This window comes from Dipodomys ordii, unplaced genomic scaffold (genome assembly GCF_000151885.1).
Source record: "Dipodomys ordii isolate 6190 unplaced genomic scaffold, Dord_2.0 Scaffold14, whole genome shotgun sequence".
In the NCBI taxonomy this organism is placed as follows: domain Eukaryota; kingdom Metazoa; phylum Chordata; class Mammalia; order Rodentia; family Heteromyidae; genus Dipodomys; species Dipodomys ordii.
Window position 1 is genome coordinate 12,082,200 of NW_012267230.1, and position 17,216 is coordinate 12,099,415.

At 45.3% G+C, this 17,216-nt stretch overlaps 1 protein-coding gene across 9 annotated transcripts in view; it reads right to left on the reverse strand.

The window, feature by feature from the left end:
* Nucleotides 1-17,216, reverse strand: part of Rbfox1 (RNA binding protein, fox-1 homolog (C. elegans) 1) — a 268,086-nt gene that overhangs the window by 13,983 nt on the left and 236,887 nt on the right. For all 9 annotated transcript variants that reach the window (XM_013011366.1, XM_013011363.1, XM_013011364.1 and 6 more), the window contains one exon: nucleotides 12,692-12,756. In XM_013011366.1, coding sequence (XP_012866820.1) covers nucleotides 12,692-12,756 — 65 coding nt within the window. The remainder of the gene's footprint in view (nucleotides 1-12,691; nucleotides 12,757-17,216) is intronic.

The following is a 17,216-nucleotide window of genomic DNA, read 5'->3' on the forward strand; positions in this document are numbered from 1 at the left end:
TGTAACATGTGACTGAGTGAATAGAGAAGAAAAGAAATATGTCAAGGGAGAAGCTTATTATAAATAAGTAAGGCAGAACTTTCCCCTAACCTTTAAAAAACATTCCTGGATCTAACTGTTTGAGTCCAGAAATTTAACACTTCAAAATGTGGTCATTTTTACGTCCCCCTTTTCCTTCCTTCCTTCCTTCCTTCCTTCCTTCCTTCCTTCCTTCCTTCCCTCCCTCCCTCCCTCCCTCCTTCCTTCTCTCCTTCCTTCCTCCCTCCTTCTTTTCCTTCCTTCCCTCCCTTCCTCCCTCCTCCCTCCTCCCTTCTTTCCTTCCCTCCTTTCTCCTGTCCCTTCCTCTTTATGTCTGGTCACACACACACACACACGCACACACGCACGCATACACGCACACACGCGCAAACACACACACACACACACCCCTTGCCTCTCCCCTTCTCCATGATTTCTTTTTCTTTCTTTCTTTCTAGACTTGTTCTTTCTACCTGGCAATCCTCCCAAGACCCTGGGCCTACCTATCCCACAGTATTTCTCTAATTCTCTAAAGGCAAAGGGCTCGTCTCCCCTTGGGTAGCTCACTCTCTTCAAACGACTGGGCATGGTGCAGTGTCAGATCATGAAATTGGTATAGTTCTATAAGGGTGAACAAAAGGTGTGAGCATGGGAAGGGTACAGCATCACCTCTGTAGGTACCAAAGACAAACAAACAAACAAACATTGGTTTTCTTCCTTTTTGTTTTCTTTTTTTCAATGTCAATAATATATATGCATTCATTTTGTACCATTTTGTTTGTTTAATTGTCTGATGCGGGGCTGGAACTCAGGGCCTGGGCGCTGAACCAGAGCTCTTTTTGCTCCAGGCTAGCGCTCCACTACTTGAAGTCACATAGCACCACTTCTGGTTTTCTGGGCTTTTAAAATGGGAGATAAGAGTCTCAACGGACTTCTCTGCCCAAGCTGGCTTTGAACTGGGAGGCTCAGATCTCAGCCACCTGAGTAGCTAGGATGACAGGCGTGAACCGCCAGTGACTGACCTGTTTATTTATTTATATTTAATCCACATAATCCCATGGCATTCCAGAAAGATCTTGTCTGGAAATACACAGCTCATGAATTCCAGATCAGTCTGTGTGGTCCCCACACTCCCCAAAACCTAGGCTTCCACCAGCCGATCACAGGTGCGATCGGCAGGAAGCGTCTGCCAGAGAAGGGGTTGGGGCTGCGGAATCCAGGAGATGGGGTTGCTCCAGGTAGGTCCTGGGGCCATGGCCGTGAAATGGCACCGCTTTATACTGCGTGGTTTTACTCCTTTTCCTCTGAGCTTTCAGAGAGAGAGTTGGACCCTAGGTAACTCACCGCTGAGTCTCACTGGGAAAAATAGGACTCCAAGTAACTGGAGCGATCATGATAATCAACGATGAGTGACATCTAGCTGAACAAATCTACCACCACCCGAACAAATCAGAAGTTTAATATGCAATGCTTTGCATTGTGGGGCCACTATGGAGAAAAGGGGAAACTGGCACCAGGGTCTCACTATTCTAAGCCTTGCCTGAGCTTTGTCCTGTCTCAGTAAACACAGATTTGAATGCAAGACCCCAGGTTTTGAATAGTGTCGGAGTTTAACAAATGGGCTCTGCACCTGAGCTGCGTATTTGTATGCATTTGGCGAACCTTTACTGTTATTTTTCTTTCTTTCTTTCTTTGTTGACTAAAGCTATGGCCAAACCCCATGAAATGAGAATCTCTGTGCACACATCTCCAGCCTGGGGTGTGTCTAGCCACGCCCAGGTCATTCTTACACGGGAAGTTCCTGTCCAGTGGAATGGTGCTATCCTTGGCTCCTTAGCCATGCTAAATGCCGGGAGCCCCTCTGGTTGTATTGAGAATGGATCAGGGTCTAAGGATGCACTGAAGATGGCTTAGTCATGTGAGCGTATATAAAGCCGTGGTACAAAGAGTGCTGAGGGAACTGAATCACTGCATCTGGTGCAAACATTGCCTCATTGTGTCATGTGTGTGAGTGTGTGTGACACTAAGATCTGAACTCCGTGCCTTGCCCTTGCTAGCTAGGTGTGCTAGCACTTGAGCCAAACCCCTGTTCCTATTTTTCACTTTGGTTATTTATCTGCCCACAGTTGCCTTCAGATTGACTCTGTCTTATTTACACTTCCCTTGTAGCTGGGAAACAGAGCATGCACCACCTATGGTGGCTTGTTGTTTGAGATGGTGTCTCTGGGTGGTTTCTTTTTTCTTTCTTTCTTTCTTTCCTTCCTTCCTTCCTTCTTTCTTTTTTTTTTTGTCATGGGGCTTGAACTCTGGGCCTGGGTGCTGTCCCCACGCTCTTCAGCTCAAGGCTAGCACCCTACCACTTGAGCCACAGCGCCACTTCCGGTTTTCTGAGTGATTTATTGGAGATAAGAGTCTCATGGCCTTTCCTGCCTGGGCTGGCTTTGACCCATGATCCTCAGATCTCAGCCTCCCAAGGAACTAGGGTAACAGGCGTGAGCCATCAGGGCCTGGCTCTGGGTGAGTTTCTAAACACAGGCTTTCACTGCCTTGGGAGCCTCTGGCATGGGCTCGCTCTGGTCAGGGTGTCAGCCTCCAAGGCAAGCTGGCGCTGTGGAAAGTGGATGCCCCCTCTGAGAAAGCGTTCTTCCAAGAGAAGAAAGTTCACATCTCATGGATTAAAATGCATTTTAAAACATCTTACTTGGACATATTCTTTGCGTTAACCTTGCATACATTGAGGGAAAAAAAAATAAACCAGCGTGGAAAAAGAGATAAGGGGCCAGTCTGTCATGAATTTGACTATTCCCCTAGAGAACTCTGTTCAAAATTTATATCCTCTTTATTACGGGGCGATGGCAAACTGTCCCTCTGGTGATTTTAGTCCCTCCTACGTCTACCTCCTGTCCAGTGCCTGCTGGACTTCTGTCTGAGGCTCAGCTGAAATAGAGCTAAGCAAGTATCTGTTACTACAGCTGGCTTCCAGCGGGGGGGAAAAATCTCCTCGTCTTTCGGGATCTCAGTTTTCCTCCTTTGGAAATTAGGAAAATAAAGTATATGCCCTTAGATATGCTACTTAGATTGAGAAGTCACTTTATGGTGAGGAAAATCAGGTGCTAAAATGTGGGCCGTGTAAGACTCACGAAATACACAGAGACATCTCTGATGGCTGCCCGAGGAGGAGGGCAGGGAATGGTGGTTTGTTGTTGCTGTTGTTTTTTAAATCAAAATTGAATGCAGTGATCCAGAATTAGAAGCTGCATTTGCCCCGGGAAATCTGAGACACCCCACAACCACGCTGGTAGGTTCTGGAGGCTTGATTTGTTGTAGATGCCAACAGTGGAAAGAAGACATATCCAAGGAGAAGATGCATGTGAAGGAGAGAGGAGTCATCTTACGGTGTGCCAACTTCCTCTCCCTGACCTGTTTCTATAGAAACACCCTGTGGCTGGGGGATGATGGTGAGAATGAGCTCTCCTGTGCCAGGGGTTGGTGCTGAGGGTTCCTGTGAGTGAACCGCAGTGACTTCTCCCAACCCAATGGCCAAAGACCAACCCACAACCCCCGATTTACAGCGAAGGCACTTAAAGATCAAATAGCTCAAGGGATTCTCCATGTTGTCCACGGTGGGAAGGGCCTTCGCGTCTGCTTACACCTGCGCCTGTAACGATCTGTCTGTCAGTAGAAAACACTGGCTGGAGAAGGTACACACCAGAGTGGGTGCCATGCCTCTTTAAAAGGGGCGATCTCGATTCCTGATGCAATCACAGACCGTGCTTTGTTGTTTGGTCAAAGCACGGGTCCCCAGCGTGTTGGCGTTGGGAGTGTGGTGGGGAGACTGCTCGGTGGAAGCCAGAGTCACCATTTGGATGAAATGAATTGGCTCACCGCCACCTCCGTGTAGACAAAGGCCCACTCATAACCACCTGCCCGCCCATCAGACAAGACCCGAGTGACCGATCACGTTTGCACAACCACATCCCCTCTTTCTCTGCTGATTCCAATGGGAACTGTGTGGCCTTGTTGGCAGCTGATGAAACCGTGCGAAGAGGAATCAGATGGGACTTTGACAGGGATGCATTTTAGAGAAAGGGGGGACACTGATGTGATCCTTGCGCATTCCCTACCCAGTGATCTCTGGCCAAGAGAGGGATTCATGACGGCCGTGGGTGAGTTAAAGAAACTTCCTAAGAGAACGGGTTTTGAGGGATGGGAAACCACTGAGAACTCGTGGAAGGAAGGGCTTGGAGATAATCACAGATCAGGGAACTGATGATCACAACGTGATGGGGAAACACGCATGCTTGTAATCTGGGGCCAAAGCATTTCCGTCTGGTGACCGAGGTGGTTGAGGGAGAAGGATGCTTGGGGATGCTTCTTCCCCACACACACCCAGCTCAGGGAACCTGAGCCTGGACGCAATGAGGAAACGGGCTGGCTGACTTGCTACTGGGGCTTGTACTCCTTACACTCTTCACTTGGCTTTTCTTGCTCATGATTGGTGCTCTACCATTCGAGCCGGGCCTCCAAGTCCAGCGTTTTGTTGATTCACTGAAGATGGGTGGTGTCTCAAAGTCTTTTCTGCCTTGACTGGCTCTGAACCCAAAGCCTCCAGATCTCAGCTTCTTGGGTAGGTAGGATAACAGGTGTGAATCCCTGGTACCTGGCTCGACTATTCTTTACAGAGTCTCTCTATGTCAGCTTTCTCTGAACTCCCCTGCCCTCTGACAACAGTCCCTTCTTTAGATGTTTTGCATGCCAATTAAATATGAAAACGCACTGCGGGGTTTTCAGGAGAGTCTAATTTTAGGGGAATCAATCATTGTGATCCACACCAGGGAGGAAAATCATCTGAAGTCATTCATTTCTGTCGAATGGCTGTTCACAGTAGCTGCACACCCATGCAGAAGTAACTCAGAGGCCACCTATCCACACGCCCTGGGTCCGCGCGCACAGGCTCAGAAGGAGAACCTGTTTTGGGAACAGTAAAGGGAGCCCTGGAGGTGGTGAGGGACACGTTCCGTGTCAACCCCAAACGTGGCATTCATCACATAATAGCTAGTGACAGTCAAACAAAACACCCTCAAGAACAAAACCTCAAACAACAAAAGACGTGGCAAAGAGATGGAACATCTGATTTTTTTCTTAAGTCGTCATCTCTATAGATGTTGTGTGAACCAAGAGTCTTCCTTGTATGTGTGTGTGTGTGTGTGTGTGTTTTCCCTTGTGTTTAACTGCCGTCCCTTGGTTGTTGGTTGGCAGTAGAGCTGACTGACAGAGGAAGGAGATTTACTCAGGAGTCCTCCCAGCTCTATGGAGTCTGATTTCTGCCTTCTCCTGTAAACCCTCCCTTCAGAGCTCAGGGATTCCACTGCTGCTGCTTCATCGTTAGGATTTATTTGCGCGCGCGCACGTGTGTGTGTGTGTGTGTGTGTGTGTGTGTGTGTGTGTTGGTGGCCTATCGAGTCAATGATATGCAGCTCAGGAAGTGTGTAATTAGGCCCTGACATGACCAAAGGAGTTGTTATAACTTGTCAGTAGCAAAAGCGTCTGCCCATCTAGCTGTGGCAGCTGTGGTCTACTGGGTTTGGAATTTCACCCCTCATTGTCCCCCAATTCCTAGCTGGTCCAGTTGGTGAACTATTACAGGATTGATTTTTATATTTTATTATTATTTTTTTAACTGCTGCAATTACACATTCCTGCAATCGTGTCTTCACAGTTAGGAAGCCATTACAGATTATGGACTGAAAGGTAATTAGTTCTTGGAACAAAAACTTGGACACTTTTTCTTTGAGTGTGTGTGTGTGTGTGTGTGTGTTTCAGAAATAAGAAATGCCCAGAAAATAACATTGTTTGGTGGCAGATGTATTGCTTTTCTCCACTTACACATTGGCCCCAAAGTTTAAAAAAAAAAATCAACGGTGATAGGACTGGAAGAGCTACCCATTCTCCCCTTCACAACTTCAACTGTTGCCAAATGAAATAAATCCTGACATGCTAAAGGGCAACTTGAGAGAATGGACTTACGTTAGTCATAAACCTTTTAGAGAATGCGCCATCAGAACCATTTTAAAAGAAATCCAAATATCTGTCTATAGGTATCAGTTATTAAGGGTATTTACTCATTTTTGTCTGGTATATATACCTTGTCACTGGGCTATCTCAAGCAACACATTTCATTCTAGCTATCTTAAAGCTATCCAGAAGAATTAGATTCCCACGCCCCTCTCTCTTTTTCTCTCTCTCCTTCTCCCTCTCTCCCTCCCTCCCCACTGGAATTTGAATTTAGGGCAGATACTCCATCACTCGATCGCCTTTTGATTTCATTATTTTTCTAATGATGTATCACTTTTTGCCTTGGTTGGCCTGAACTACGATCCTCCTATTTTCTGTTTACCACAAAGCTACAATGATAAGTCACTATGCTCAAGAGTTTTATTAGTTGAGATGGGGGTCTCACTAACTTTTTATCTGGACTGGCCTCAGACCTTGATTTCTCCCGATCTCAATTTGAACAGCTAGGATTACAGGCACATCTGTGTATGTGTTCAAAACTGGAGTCTACATAAAGACCTGGACATACCCTCTTAGGCACTGGAGTAGAAGAGGGTCTGAAAAAAGACACTAGTGACTTGTTTCTTCTACATTCCTATTCCAAGATGATAAAGCACATTTTTGTTTTGTTTTTTTTTTTACAAAAGTTGTTAACGCACAAGTGCTCATCAGAATAAGTATTGAAAAGACAACAGGAAAGCAAAGGAACTGCAGCAAAGCATGACTCAACAGCGTCTAAGAACGGCTCCTCTCAGGTAGTCTCTAACTGTGACTCCAAATGAGCATCCTCCAGCCTGGGAGAGGAAGATAAAGCCTGTCTGTTTCCCGGAAGCGGAAGCTGTCTGCCATATGAAGTGGCCCGTGTCCTATTGCTGGCTTCCCAAGCCAGGAAACACACGCTTGCAGGCCATCACTGGGTCTTGAACTAGCCCGAGGAGAGGATGTCTTGAATAAAGCACTGGCAAAAACCCCTCAGGCTATGTCCTTGGAAGCATGGCAGAGAGCAGGTGTGAGGAGCTGATGGCCAGCCCTTACCAGATTTGGCTCTCTGGAGAGGACAGGGGAAAGCAAAGCTAAGTTCCTCTTCACCCAGCCCCCTAGCAGCTAGCATCCATGCGGCCTCTACTTTTAAGCTTTTAATACTCTACCACAATGTTAAAGAAAAAAAGGAGGGGGTAAGGGGTCTCAAAATCAAGAAGTCTATAACAATTTAGCCTGTCTATAAGACAAAATAAAACAAGGCATTTAGGTGGTAGAGTAAGTTCCCCATTCAGAATGCTCAGATACTTCAAGGCGGACACCGTATGAACCTCTGATAAGGAGTCTGAATAGAAGGGCACCTCATTTTAAGTGCAATTATTTGCCTGTCTCTTTTTAACAAGAGGATTTCTGTATTACTTAATCTGAGTCCAGGAAAAAAAACCCACCTAAAATAGATAGGGAGTAAATTGCAATAATGGAAATCAACCCAAAGTTCTGTACTTTTTCAGTTCATATCTGCATAAGATTGTCCACAGGATCTACTGAGCTCCACTTAGCGTAGACTAGATTATGATGATGAAAGATTATGAGAGGTCTTTCTTTCCTCCCTTCCATTCTTCTCTCTCTCCCTCCCCTTCATTCTCTCCCTCCCTCTTTTTTCCTCCCTTCCTAATTTCCTTCTTCCTTCCCTCCTTCCTTTTTTCTTTTGTCGGTCATGGGGCTTGAACTCTGGGCCTGGGCGCTGTCCCTGCACTCTTCAGCTCAAGGCAAGCGCTCTACCACTTGAGCCATACCGCCACTTCTGATTTTCTAGTGGTTTATTGGAGATAAGAGTCTCAAGGACTTTCCTGCCCAGGCTGGCTTTGAACTGCAATCCTCAGCTTTCAGCCTCCTGAGTAGCTAGGATGACAGGTGTGAGCTCCTGGCCCCCCCCCTCCTTTTTATTTACACATCTGCTTATGCACTTATTTATCGTCTATGTCTATCTGTATCCACTATCTGTATCTAGCTACTTATTTCTCTTTTTTTTCCAGCTACTTATTTCTGTCTGTGTCCACTATCTGTGTCCAGCTATTTATTTATATTTAAGTCCATTTAAGTAGGGCTATCTCAAGCTCCAAAGACATAGCTACTTATATCTATTGAGTTTTAAGGAAAGATTCCCAATCTGTCTCTGAAGTAGAGTCTGTGATGGATATGCTGTGTGGATCCAATTTAAATGATGCTATCATATGTACTCTATGACCCACTGAACTTGATGAGTCCTACCAGTATTAAGGTTTGCCTAGTTATTCTTATGAGTCCCTGTGAAGCATAGAAGAGTGTGTGTGTGGGGGGGTGTCTTGTCTGTGTGTGTGTCTGCAGAAAGTAAAAACTGATTGCCATTATTTATTTGGGCTGCTTTTACGTTGAGATATATAGAATCTCCAAAAGTCTACCGTGTATGTCTCACCCAGAGCAGCTTCCTATGTACTTTCTAACAATATTTTGACACTGTAACTTCCAAGTCTTAACGGGGAATCAGATAAGATGAAGAGCCCGTGGCTTGCAGTCTCTCCCACTCCATCCAGGGACGCAGGCACAGCCCGGCATTGCCAACCCTCTCTCAAACGCTTCCTGGTATCTACCCGCAGACCTTGAAAGACAATGCGTGCTTTGCTCACGGCAAGGAAGGGAACGGCCGTGGCAGCTCTGAGTGTATCCTCCTGACACTCGTGAGTCAAATCCTCCCTCTACCTTCCTCTGTAACTGCTTCCCTTCTGCCCTACGTAGGGGAGAGAACTTGCATGCACAGACCACGAGGAACCGTTAGTTCTGACCAGCACGACAAGCATGAGCAGTGTCTGCCTCCCTCCACAACCCCCCACCAACTTTTTTCCTGAAAGCAACGTACACAGCCTACGTCGTTCTCCAAAGATACACGGCATTGCTCATTCACCGATTAATCATTCATTGAAACCAGGCACTCTTCCCTTCCCCACCCTCCCAGTTGGTCTGCTGAGAAAAAAAAATGCAACCAGAAACCAAGTCATAAATCCGAGAAGAAACCAAGAGCCAATGAATACTAAGATGTCTAACCACCACCCACCCCCCCCAGCCCGGCCTTCATTCAAGCAAAGCCATTCACCGAGCTAATGTGATGGGCCTCGAGCACATCGGACACGTCAGCAACACCGCGTGGCATGCAATGACCAGATGACCACCCACCCTGCTGCCATGCTCTGATTGGTTCTAGCTTGGAGTGGGGAGGAAGGAGAAGAGGGACAATCAATCTCCTTGTGCCAGTTTAGCTCTGCTTCAAAATGAGGTTACCAAAAACAAAAGAACTGGCGAACCTCCCGTGCTTACCCAACGTTTTGTAAATGCCAAGGAGGGATGTCTGCCTATCCCCCATTTGATTCGTCCAGGAGACGACAGAAATTACCTACATCAGCTCTGACTCTTTCGTTTGGGGAAAAGCTCTGTCCATGCCAGCTAGTCTTCATTTTGGAGGTCAACATCCCGAGATGCTCAGGGTACCCAGAGATCATCACCATGTGATCATTTCACCAGAAAGCTGATGAGCGGGGAGAGGTGCAGAGCGCCCACTAAACACCTTCGGGGGCAGTCCGGAGCTAGCGCAGAGCAAGCTTTCTCAGAGGTCCCTGAGTCTTTTAATTTGACGAGGGCTTAATTTTGTGCTGATAAAAGGTAAAAACTGGACCACCAGGGGAAATCTCAAAACTTCTCTCGCTTTTCAAAACGTCTGAAGAGTGAATCTCCTGATTACAGGGAAAAGTTTGGTGCAGTTTTTTATTTCCCCCTTTTGATCAAATTGACAACCAGCGAACGTTTCCAAAACATTCTCCAGGCCTGCTGATTTTTCCTTCCTACTTTATAGAAGGCATTTCTTTCTTTTTCTTTTTTCTTTTTGGTTTAGAAGTGGAACTCTCTTTGTAATCCTGTCTTCCAGAGAAAAGGAACTAAGAGTCTATAACCATGGTGATGCTGTGATAGTGTAAAAATAATTTATTATCCAGCTGCCCCCCGAGAGAGATTCTAGATGCTTGGTGTCCTGAATAGAGATTCTAAAGTTATTCTGATACATCCCTCCCCTCCATACACACACACTCAAAATGTGTGTCTTTATAAAAGGACTTTCCTTTGCTACCTCTGTATACTAGGAATAGAAAAGGAGGGTATCGCATCCTTGAGAGACACACCATCAATCAAACCAGACGTGTCATGTGCAAGATTGTTTTCTGGTGATTCACCTAGTCCTGTACTGACCTCCGTGAATAATTCCATAGATGACAAGTATCTTGCTTATAATAACACTAAATAGGGCCAGTAATCAATTTCCACAGAAACCAAGGAGACCTAATATGTAAATGTCTCTAATGAACAACAAGAGCCCAATTACTTGGACAAGAATATAGTTAGTTGGTTTCTTCAACTGTAACGGTTATATACTAAACTGGGAATTACAGAGTTATAAAAGATTTACCAGTCCAAGGATGAGGATATTTTCAGTAGGATGTTGCCAATGGAAAAAAATCTTAATATTATTAATATTACAGAACTTATACATGTATTTTGCATAATAGTATTTCCAACTGCAGAAAAATTTTTAGATGAAAACAAGTGGGAATGGCTAGTTCCTTAAGTAATTCTAGGGAGAACAGAATTGAAATGTTGCTTACTTATTATTTTTAGATATCTAATGGTCTTATTGAAGAAGGCGATTTAAATTATATCTTTGTAATTAACCTCTTTTTTTCTTCAACTTGGGGATAGATGCACTTATACTGAGAAGCAAGATAAACATTCAAAGAAAATAAATCTGTTTAAGGTTCTTATAATTGTACAGCAGGCTAAAGTCACTATAATTATAATTACATATGGAGTGGGTGTTTGAGAATTTAGCATCTTGGAGATATTTTCATGGAAATAATTAAGGGTTGTGGTTGAACCCATTACAATTGATAACACGTGAATCTTCAGTGCACAGAAATGAATCACAGCACGTCTTTTCATTTGCTGAAGGATCTTGAGTATTTCAAGATTGTCATCTTTTTTTTTTTAATTAGCCTTATTGACCTTCTGGATTTTCCAAAACCCAGCATCTACGTGTTTTGAAGATAGTGCACATGAAATATTTTTGCACCAGGGCAAATGATTATTGGGCATCACAGCTATGTCTTGATGGTGCTTTGGATTTCTTTTAAGGCTTCCTACAGTCCAGAGAACCTTGGGCTGTTTTTTATTATTATTGTTATTATTATTATTAATTAATATCACCTCAGACAACCAGACAGCAGATCTCAATTGTACCTTGCCAAACATGTCATTCCTTACAAATAGATGCATGGGGCTTTCCAAGGGCAAACCTTCAAATTCGGGGATTTCTTTTGCTTTATTATATTGCAGACACATTCTGTAGCTACCAGGAGCTAACAGCCCATCCTGTGAGAAATGGAATGAAACGGCTAGAAAAGCACCCCACAGCAAACTGAGATAGGAACTCAATTACCCACAGGCCAGGTGAGAGACCCAGGGCTGCCGACAATCCTCATTCAAGAGTCAGGTCCATTGCCTGCTTACCTGTCTGCCCCAGCATGCCTCAGCCACACATGCAAAAGTCGTTACCATTCTTATTTTATTCATGAGACACATTTTTTTTTTAATGAAAGGAGTCATTACCAACATAAGCATCCTCTATGACATTTTGAACATGCAGAGCATCTGAACATTCACATTGACGTCCCCAGGAAACAAGAGCCAAGAAATTTTTGCATTCAGTATGGAAACGCACGCTCTGATCTTTTCAAGGCACCTAACTCCAAAAAAAAGAAAGAGCCCACTACGACTTGCTGTTTGAGGAAGGAGCTCAGCTCCAGCAGCCCCCCCCCCCCCACTCATCCTGATGTCCGCGTTCCTCAGTCCCTCCCCAGTACCAGCCTTCACAGGGGAAAGCAGTCCTTAGCAAATCAAAAGTCCTGTGGGTGGGACCGGACCCCGGGGGCAGTGCTAAAAAGGAACGAGTCTCCTCAGGAGAGCCAGGTGCTCTCCGCATCCCCGTATTTTGAGCTGAGGAAGCAATGGAGAGAACGCTTGCCTGGGTATCCAATGGGAAAAGAAGGTTCTGGAATGGAAAGCAAACCTGCCAGGCTTATCTTCTGTGTTTGTTTTTGTTTTGTTTTCTTCCTGGGAGTCAGGTGAAAACATGATTTTTTTTTTTTTTTGAATACAGAAGACCATCGGAAGGTTAAGTAGAGAGTGTTGAAACAAGGAGTATACAAGCGAATGTGTGCGAAGGTGTGTGTGTGCGTGTGGTGCACGTCCAAGTACACAAGGCAGGAGGGTCACAGGGGTAGAGAGACTGGAGAAACACAACAAAGCAGCTACCAAGGGACAGGGCTTCCTCCTCGGTGCTCACAGCGGGGAGGGGGAGGAGCTGAGGATGATCGAGGCCTGGAGAATCCAGCCATCCCCTTGACCTGAGCAGCCCTCACAGGCCGACCGTCTAACTTTTTGGGGGTGGTGGTGGTGGTGTGAGGGGGCATTTTTGTTTTTCAACAAGACCGGAGGCGAACCTTCCAACCCACCCACTAAGTTCTCTCAAGTAGTTGTCAAATGCAAGAAGGGAGACCCTTACCTGTCACTGTAGGCGGCGGCAGTGGCAGGGGTAGGCTGGGCGTAGCGGTATGCGGCGTAACCACCCTGGAACACAAGGAGAAACTGGAGTGAGGGGGGGGTGCAGACGAGCCCACCCCTAGGATGCCCAGCACGGGACGGTGACCCACAGCTACCGAACTACAGGCACAGCTTAGTATGGAAGAAGTACGGAACACAAAGCAGAGAGACCGCGTGTTAAAGGTTAGCCCTGCCAAGCACATCCCCAAGAGAGAACCCACAGGCCCCTGGAGGGAAACCATACCCAAGCGTTAATGGCGAATTATCTGGAGAATTATGGGCCGGGGGAGGGGAGTCCTACTAAAGACTGCTTATCGTTTGCTGAACTTTCCAGATTTTCAAAATTGAGTATGCCTTACCATGATATCGGACAGATAGGAACCTCAGTATTTAAATAATCCCCGATTATTTCTTCTTAAAAGTCAAGTCAATGAGCTCGTACCTATTTCTAAAAATCGAACTCGTTGGTTGAAAGCTTGCTATGAACCGCTTGCCTGTATAGTCATGTAACCACAAACGCCCTTGGAGAAGACTTCTGTCAGCTTTCTAAACATTACATAGTTACTAAAAAATCATATATTTTTATTTTGAAGTGAAGGGTGAACCCTTGTTAAACGGTTCTGTCTCCTGGGCTAGAAGTATCACACGGCTATTTGTCACCCCAGTTCCGATGTGGGAGGTCGTGTGAAGAAACATGATAAAGTCTTCTAATTTGTAAATAAAATCATTAAGAGGAGAAAAAAAATTGTCTGGAAAAGAGAAATAATTAACATGTAGTTGTTATGTACTAGTAATCGCAATTGTTCAATTTAGCCAAGAGCGCGAGCAAGTGGGCATATTCAAAGGAAAATTGTGTGTAGTGAAGCTGTGATGATCAAACTGTGAAAATAACAGAGCTCGCTGCTCAACAGACCATGGAGCTATGTCAGCCGCCGTCCAATGACCTCAGTGCAATTAACAAACACGGTCCAGCTTCCACCGAGAGCGTGGGGACTCTTCGGGGTTCTAATTAGAATATGCAGTCCATAACCCTCTGATGGGAAAGATTCTCACCCTCACCAGGAAGGGAAAACTCAGGCAAGAATGGCGCGTCCCAGGGCCTCACAACCAAGGGAAGGCAAGTGTTGTTTTATTGGGTTTTATGTACAGAGGCAAAGCTAAGTAGTAGGAGAGGAATTATGTAAAGTGGGGGAAACTCTTTAAAACAAAAAAAGCCTTTTGAAATGTTGGTAAACTGATCCCAGTATTTGCTTTCTATGCAGTGCTGACTACAGCTAGCTCTCCCAGCAGATGGAATCTGTTGTTTATTCCAGACACAGCAATTTGGGAAGCTGAGTGTCGTGTTCTGAGTATCAGCTTTGTTGCAAATACATCCAAGACATCCTGACAGCTGAGCACCAATAATTTGGAGCCAGTATCTTTTTGTGAAAGTCTTATTTAAAGAAAAAAAAGTAAACCAGAAAACAAAACACACAAAGTTTTAAGAAATAGAAATTATTATTATTTTTTTTTTCAAAAAAGGGTCTCAGCCAGACACCACCTGGTGTTCCAATTACCATGTTCTCTGGTGAAGAGTAAGAGGGGAAACTCATTAAATGTGCTGGAAAGTCACAGAGGCAAAGGACTTGTCATACTAGCTCTGAGCTCAAGACGGTAGGATGAGGGACTGTGGAGAAATTAGGTCACCAGATTTCTGGAGCCATTCTTTTCATCTGCTTGTCCATCGTCCCGGCTTTTATGACACATCAGAAGGGAACAGGTGTGCAAAGATGTATATAAAACTTAATGAGGCAGGAAGGGGTTGGAACGGCCTAGCTGATCATCGACAGGCATTAGCAGCAGTGTTGAAGTGTGTGTGTATGTGTGTGTGCATGTGTGTGTGTGTGTTTGTTTTCTGTTTCCCAAAACATCAAAATGGTATTTGCACAGGCACCATGTAAATTGTCACTCTCCGTGGCAGAGGATCTGGTCCCAGCAAATATTTCTAGCAACTATCCTTGGCTTGAACTTTGCGCTCCCTTCCCAGATGCTGCTGCACCTCGGGTCCCTGAAAGTAGAGAGGAAGTTTTTCAGCCCCTGCGGGGGAGTGACTGGGTTGGTGTTTATCACGGGGAAACGCAAAACTCAGCTGTGTACACCTGGGCCGCCTCTGCAGAAGTCTGGGGTCACCTCTGAAGATGTGGGGAGTGCTGCCTATTGTCCAAATCTGCCAACGGCTTGCCTGGGTAGAGGGGAGGAAGTGTGTGTTTCTATGTAAAGACAAACGCAGGTGTTCAATGCTTTGATGTTTGCCCTTGTTATCTGGGAATCCATTAACACGTTTTCTTGACTCAAGAGTCAATACCATCTTTCCCTAGTCTTTTGTGAGTAACCAGGGAGATTTTGGATCTTGATCTGCCTTTTATCTCCGCCCAGGGGACAAGCATGTTTGGTGGTGGTATCAGTAACCGGTTGTCTTCTGTGGGTCCTGGACACTTGCAATGTGCCTGCTGCAATCCGCTGAAAACTTTAATTTGACTTCAAATAGCCCCGAGAGGCTGCAGGAATGGACGGGACAAGCCCGAGCGCTTCTTGACCACCAGACAACTCAGTCGGAGTTAGATTAGACGGTTTCACAACCTCTCAATATCGTGCTCTCTTCCTTGCTATTTTTCTCCTGCATGTAAATTCATATTAAGAGAGCAACAGAGTTGTGTGTGAGCTCTCTGTGTGTGCATACACCGTAAAATGATCAAAAAGAGAGAGAGAGAAAAAAAGAATTGCCTTAATTTGCCTTTCTATCAGGGGCCTGCGGTTGATGTTATTATTCCACGCTGCAGCTTGCTTCTGCATCGTGGTGTTTGACAAAGGAGATCTCTCTTTTCCTTGGGGTCACCAACCCCTGTTCCTTGTGGAACCTAGTGCCCCTAGATGTTTTGATTGAAAAAAAAATAAACAAATGTGCCCTTGACACATAGAATTTCTCCCACCACCCACCCAAACAATGAAACATCCTCACTTGTTCCCATTTTGGGCAGCAAATTATACAAAAAGTGACTTTAATTAGAGAGAACTATTCCCTAGCCCCCGTGGCCCTCTCCTACCTCTATCAACAAATAAGGACTTCAAAGAAACCCACTGATTACAGACAGACAGGTTTCTTTTGTTTCTGAAGCCTGGGCCAGTTCCTTCGGAGGATAGGCCCCACCAAAGACCTCAAATGATGCCTTGCGAAGACATCTTTGAAAAACAGAAGGGTGGGATGCTCAAGGTTCCCAGGGGCAGATTGGTTTGGGGAATGCTGGCCGAAACCAAAGGATTCATGCTGTTCTGTTTCTCCACCTGGGAGGGATATGGCTGAATGATCTCCAAGGCCTCTTGAAGTAGCTTGGTCGATGGGATGTACAGTGTTATGACCTTGGAGGGAAAAATCAGGGGGAGAAGAGGTGCCGAGCGCTGAGCAGGGGGCTGGGGCAGGAGAGGGAAAGCTTGGTGAGCTGGTGAGCTGGAGGGGGTTGCGTGTGGGAGCTGGTGGCTTCATCCCCACAAAGCAGGTGCAAAGTGTGAGTCACAGCTCATTGCCCAGGGGAATGGCTTATTTAGAAGAACCGTGTTGCAAAAAAAAAAAAAAGAAACCCTGGGGCATAGATCACAACTCCCTAATTGTTTTTGTTTAAATGGATTTATGCATTCTTCAACCTTCTGAAGGGTGACAAAAAAAGTCCAGTTTTTCTAGAAATGTGACCCTCTACCCCATCTTAGGGATTTTTTTTAACGACTTTGCACTCTTGGAGGTCCAAGGACCTTTGTCACATCCAGGAGCATTCAAAGTCAAAATTGCGTCCATTCTCATGGTGAAAGAATGCTCACTGACTAAGTGGGAATGTCAGGTGGTTGGGAGACTCCTGTAGTAACATTCTTCCTAACCACCCTCGGTTTGATATCCATTTTCACGTGTTTATTTCAGACAGAATCTTGCTCTGTATCCCAAGCTGACCTTCATTCAACTCCCAATCCTTCTGCCTCAGCCTCCTGAGGGCTGAGATTACAGGTAGTCAGTACCATGTCTGGCTCTCTCAGATTCATCTTTCATTTTACTTGACAATTTTGTGCTAGTTATAAACCAATCTCAAGAGCCTTAGCCAGCAATAGATGTATTGCCTCTTTTTTTTTTCTCTTCCTACAAATTTACTCATTTGGGGTTGCTTTAACAGCGGGGAATAGATTCCTATGGTTTAGCGATTGATATCAAATACATTTCTGATGGACTCCAAGGACACCAGAGGGTTTCAGTGCTGGATGGTAAGAAGTTTGAGCTCTAAACATTCCAATGGACTTCTAGAACCTGTTTAAAAACAAATCGCCCAAGTAGTTGGTGCAGTATAAACCCCTTATTCTTATTGCTGCATTTACATTGCTCGAATTCATATACAAGAACTGAAAACCCAGGCTTGACCTCCACTGGGATAAACTGGTGATCCTCTCATCTCGCAGAATCCATGTTAAAA